At 55.4% G+C, this 5,608-nt stretch overlaps 1 protein-coding gene across 1 annotated transcript; it reads right to left on the reverse strand.

The window, feature by feature from the left end:
* Positions 1-1,335: 1,335 nt before the first annotated feature.
* Nags (N-acetylglutamate synthase) lies at positions 1,336-5,327 on the reverse strand. The gene is made up of 7 exons (XM_005369134.2): positions 4,779-5,327; positions 4,012-4,286; positions 3,720-3,933; positions 3,266-3,446; positions 2,794-2,965; positions 2,513-2,695; positions 1,336-1,868 (listed from the first exon to the last, which is right to left on the reverse strand). Exons 1-7 carry the CDS (start codon positions 5,181-5,183, stop codon positions 1,715-1,717), a joined length of 1,584 nt encoding a protein of 527 aa, XP_005369191.1. The 5' UTR covers positions 5,184-5,327; the 3' UTR covers positions 1,336-1,714.
* Between the last annotated feature and the right edge of the window lie 281 nt (positions 5,328-5,608).

Consider the following 5,608-nt stretch of genomic DNA (forward strand, 5'->3'; position numbering starts at 1 on the left):
AAGAGCATTGCCTGCTCTTCCAAAGGTCCTGAGTTCAATTCCCGGAAACCACATGGTGGCTCACAACCATCTGTAATGAGGTCTGCTACCCTCTTCTGGCCTGCAGATATACACACAGACAGAATATTGTATACATAATAAATAAAAAAAAATAAATATTTTAAAAAAATGTTTAGGCCTCAGTGACAGCACTGGCTGCCCCTTCAGAGGATCAGTTCGGTTTCCAGCATCCATGTCACGTGGCTCACAACCATCTGTAACTCCAGCTCTAGGAGATATTATATCTTCTTGCCTCTGTGGGTACCTGCACGAAACACACACACACACACACATTGTTCGAAAGAAATCTTCAAAAGCATTGAGTGAAAACCCTCTGGGCTCTGGCTTTTTACCCAGCCGAGGAGTATCGGTTTTATAAAGATGACAGATGACCTGCAGTGGATGGCTAAGTCTGGACTTTTAAGCCAAGGCCTTCTTGTAATTTCTCTGGGTTCTTAAAGGTAAATATGCCATTTCTCTTAGCTGGAATTTTCTTTCGTTTTTTTTAAAAAATTATTATTATTGCCGGGTGGTGGTGGCGCACGCCTTTAATCCCAGCACTCGGGAGGCAGAGGCAGGTGGATCTCTGTGAGTTCGAGACCAGCCTGGTCTACAGAGCTAGTTCCAGGACAGGCTCCAAAGCCACAGAGAAACCCTGTCTCGAAAAACCAAAAAAAAAAAAATTATTATTATTTATTTATTATGTATACAATATTCTGTCTGTGTGTATGTCTGCAGGCCAGAAGAGGGCACCAGACCTCATTCCAGATGGTTGTGAGCCACCATGTGGTCACTGGGAATTGAACTCAGGACCTTTGGAAGAGCAGGCCATGCTCTTAACCACTGAGCCATCTCTCCGGCCCATCTTAGCTGGAATTTTCGCCTTTATAGGAAAGAGTCTGTGGGGAGCGGGGGGGGGGGGGGCGTCCCCCACAGTGACAGGTAACTGGTTTGTGGAGAATGTTTCCTGACCTAGGAGTGGAAGAACCCCTCTAGGGGCTGCTGATCCCTAAGTGAGGAGACAATGGGAGTGTTAACCCTCGGTGCCTTCCAGCTCCATCCAGGTATCCTTTGGTCCCTGGCTTTCAAGCACCTGTTCCAGAGGGTCACTATCTTTAAAAAGAAATCTTAAAACATCAACTGGGGGTATAGCTTAGTAGTAGACCACTTGCCTAGAATGTCCCAGGCCCTACGTGACATCCCCAACATCGAGAAAAGATCTCCCCTACCCCGAAATCCTTACTGTAATTTAAGTTTTGTTGGTTTGTTTTTGAGACAAGTGTGACTGACTCAGACAAGCATTTGCATTTTAATCAAGGCCTCCTGAAGAATTGCAAGACTCAACGGAAGTAAAACGAGTGGCAGATCAGGCAGGCTCAGATGCCGTGTAAGATGAAGGAGCCTCAAGACAACATAGAGGCCACAGAAACTGGCCTGCCCTTATGGTTACCTTAAGTAGAGCCTTGGAAGGTGATCCCAGTCCCATTTCCGAGACTGAACATAGAGGGTCATCTGGTTGTGGCTTTGGAGCTGGGTCTTTGTCCGCTTCAGTCTGTGTTTGTCCCATTCCAGTGCCTCTGCAGCTTCCTCCCTACGCTGCTGGAGTCACCCCCAGCAGGAATGTCTTTTGATCCACCCTGGCTCTCCCAGGATTTACAGGGCCCATGATGGCGGGTCAGCTGCCTGGGTCAGAAGCTGGCTTGCAGAAAGAGTCTGGCAGCCCCTTGGCATGGTTGACCAGTTCATAGGAATCCCGGATGTCAGCCAAGCCAAACCAGAAGAAGATCCACTGCTTGTTGGAGAAGCTGCCATCGCTGTGCTTGAAGTACCTGGGTGTGGAGGCAGAAGCCTCTTAGGACAACGGTTTGCTTACTCAATGTTTTCAGGATATTTATCTACTACGTGACATCCCACTGGGACCAGATGTCTGTTCTTTTTATTCTAAGAACAGCGACCAGAGCATCTGATGAAGCCCACATTGCCAGGTTAGGTAACTTGCTAGGATCTCACAGCTAGGAAGGTGAGAGTCCGAGGGGAGGGGGGAAGGGAGGGCCTTCCCAGCTCATACTACTGCCTACGGTAGCGAAGGAGCTGGTACTTTGTTACTTTCTAGTGCCCACAGAGCAGAGCCTGAGGGCTGAGGATGCGGTTGCTGAATGAATGAGGAAGGCGTTCCTGAGAGCCTGGAGTGACCAGCGTGGCAGCTGAGCCTGAGAGAGCTGGGAGGGTTGGGATTGATCAGAATCCTGGTTCATTGCCACTTGCTTCAAAGAAAGCAGAAATGTGGGATTGAAGAATGTCACTAGGTAACCTTGACCTCAGAGGAGACTATCCTGAAGAAGGGAAGCTAGTGGAGGAAATGAATGAATGAATGAAGAATGAATGGATGGATGTCCAGCTGCGCTGCTGATAAAGCCAGGGGTGTGGCTGGTGGGGAGGGGGGGCGCTCTGGGAGGAGGAGGGCAAAGCCTACCAGGGATTGATGGGGTTGGTGACCCGTGAGCGCCAGAACAACGTCTGCAGGTCCCTCCGAAGGCACTCCCACAGCATCTGGCCGGAACCTTGGCCCTGGCGGCTGGAGCTCACCACGAATTTGTCCAGATAAGGGGTACCCCCCAGTACAGGCTCCACTGTCAGAATGGCTGCTGCGTTGTACCTGGCGCAGCGGGAGAGAGGCAGGCTGGGACTTTCCCTTGGCCTGAAGCTGCCCTGCTTAGGACTTTGGGCCCTGCCCTCTGGGGCCCAGAGTCTCACCCCTCAGAGACATAGATCGAGTGTAGCCGTGGGCGCAGGGACTCCAGATAATCGTCCCGAAGCTTCTTGCCGAAGCTGGTGTTGACTAGGTTCACGAGACGGCCCTGGTCAAGGCTGTCCAGGCTGCGCACTCGCAGCGTGCGCTCAGCGTTCTTAAACAGGGTTCCACAGCCTGGGGAGATTGGAGAGGTGGGCCAGAGTCAGGTCCACCGCTAGATGCGCTTTCAGCCCATCTCCCCAGTTCTCAGGTTCCTTCCTCCAGTCCTTACTCTGGGTTCTCTCACCGCCCCCCCCCCATACCCACTCCACACGCCCCCTCAAGTTTCCACAGCATCGGAAAGCCATTGGTACAGCCTTTCCCCACAGCTTTCAACCCATTTGGGAAAGTCGCCGCTTCTGCTGGCCGGCTACCAGGCCTGGTGGGTGCTCACCCCTTGGGACTCAGCCCAGCCCACCTTCTTACAGCCCTCACCCTTGTTACTAAAGAGCTCTGTGAGCAGTGTGCTGGCGGCAGTGATGACAGCGGAGGAGTAGTGTGGCAGGCGGCTGAGCACGTCCACGATGAGCCGAATCTGCTGCCGTTCTTTGACGCTCAGCCACTCTGCGTTGGTAACGAGATCAAGGTCGGCGGGCAGGTTCACGTTGCTCAGGATCTAAGTCGGGGGAGAAGGTGAGGCCCCAGCCTCCGGCAGATAGTAGGCCCTGCCCTATGGACCTCTCTTTGACCATTTAACCTTTACTTCCTCCCAGAGTCCTCTACTTGGAAAGGCTCAGATCTGGCCACTAAGGGTCAACCTCTCCTCTCCTCCTTTTCCGTTAGCCCTTCCTACTCTATTGACTTGAGAGTGACTGTGACCTGCCCGTGGAGTCACGCTGAGGACTCCGTCTTGCATAGTGTCGTAAGGTGGCACGGGAGCGGGGCACACCTTCTGACTGGTATTCCGCAGGCCTCCTGAATTATTGAGGAAGATGATTTTGGTGGGCTGCAGGGCCTTGGCCAGGGACGCCGTCACCTCCAGCGAGTCAAGCAGCACTGACCGGCGCGCAGCTGTCTCCCCAATAGGGCACAGGATTGGGATGCTGTTGGACTCCAGGCACCACTGCAACAGGTCTGTCTCCACCGAGACGATGCCACCGTAGCTGTGGGCCAGATGTGGTGCTCAAGCCAGCAGAGTGGCCCACTCTGAGGATGCCAGGATGGGCTGGGTTAACACTAACCTGGCATGGGGGGCCGGCTCCGCAGCGCTCAGCACTGATCCACCGCCAAAAAAGGGCACAGCAGTAGCAGCATTATGCCGTAGCTCATCCACCAGCACCTTGCAGCTCTGAGCAAGCTGTGCCTTAGCTTCCCAGAAGGAAAGACAGCCCGAAGGTGCAGTCGGGGCCGGCAGCCCCAGGACCACCAGAGGTTTCATGTCCATGCGTTGCAGGAAGGCCAGGGCGAAAGCCAGGTTAGACACCGCCTGCGGGCACTGGAACACCACCTCATCCACCTGTACAGGGGCGGGCGTTCAGGGACACAAACTGGCTCTAAGCTGCTGGTTTCTACTCGGACCGTGGGACCCTCAGTGACAGTACTCTACTCAGGTGCCTTCAGGCCCCACTTTTGGCCAACTGCTCCGCCCTTTGCCCGCTGGGTCTTGGCCACCCCCTTATCTAGCACTAGTGTTCCTCCCTCGGCTCCTCCCAGCGGCCTTGGACTCTGGGACATCTTGGGGGGAGGGGTGATGCGACAGCTCTGCCTACTGAACCCCTAACTGCGTCCGTGGTGAGGGGCCTTTCTCAGAGATCTCTGAGGGAGGACTGGGTTCCCCATTCTCCTAATAGCTCCAGGCGCTGTTCCCGCGCCTCACGGTTTCCCTCTATACCCAGCACTAACTCTGTGCCCTTGCACTCGGGGTTCGCAGCTCGGCATGTCGAAACTGACGACTACGACCAGCCTTCATCTCCTTGCTGTGACTGGGCGAACACCGAGATCGGCTTACCTCCATGACGGCAAAGGGCTTGTCCCTCGAGTGGTAGCAGGTCTGGAACTGCGTGAGCCAGTGGCGTGCCTCCCCTGGGCTGGCTCCACACTGGTTCAGGAAGGCCTGGATGTCCCGCTGCACCAGTGATCTGCCGGCGGGAGGCGCAGGGGATTCGAGGGGAACTGAAATTGGTATCCACGACGGCTCTTCGACGGCAGGAGACTGGACACGACTCTTTGCGCCCTCGGCGTCCTCTGTGCGAGCCCTGGCAGTGCTGAGCCGGCGTCCTGGGCTGGCGCTTTTCGCCCCGCGCCGCCGCGCGCTACCGCTCAGTCTCCGTGAGCCCCCAGGACCTCCGGGGCTGCGCAGCCTTCTGGCTGCAGCAGTCGACCTTAGGGCTGTGGCCACCCACGCCGTCGCCATGACGACAACCAAACCCACTTGCCCCCCCACCCACAGGTGGCGGTCGGACTGCAGCGCACAGCACTGGGGGTTTCTTAACTTGCGACTGAACTGGGCTGGATCAGACCAGGGGCGGGCGGAATAGGAGGCCCCGAGTGGCTTCTGGGTGCATTTGGGCGGGGCAATTCACAGCCCGGCAGGCGGGGCCTCTAGAATTCTCCGCCCCGGGGGGGAGGGGAAGAGATTGGTACCATTAGCGAGGGTCACGAGGGTCAGATTTAGAGTGGCGGAGCTCTTTAATCTGCTGCCAATACCGGTTCCAGGAAGCGCTCAAGTGTCCCAGGTGTGTCTTTGCGAATTTGCAGGGTCGTACAGACAGGTGTCATGAGTTGGAAGGAGGAGTCTGGGAAAATTGAACACAGGTCGTGGTTCTCACTGTAGCCTCT

The sequence above is a fragment of the Microtus ochrogaster genome, unplaced genomic scaffold (genome assembly GCF_000317375.1).
Source record: "Microtus ochrogaster isolate Prairie Vole_2 unplaced genomic scaffold, MicOch1.0 UNK44, whole genome shotgun sequence".
Taxonomy (NCBI): Eukaryota; Metazoa; Chordata; class Mammalia; order Rodentia; family Cricetidae; genus Microtus; species Microtus ochrogaster.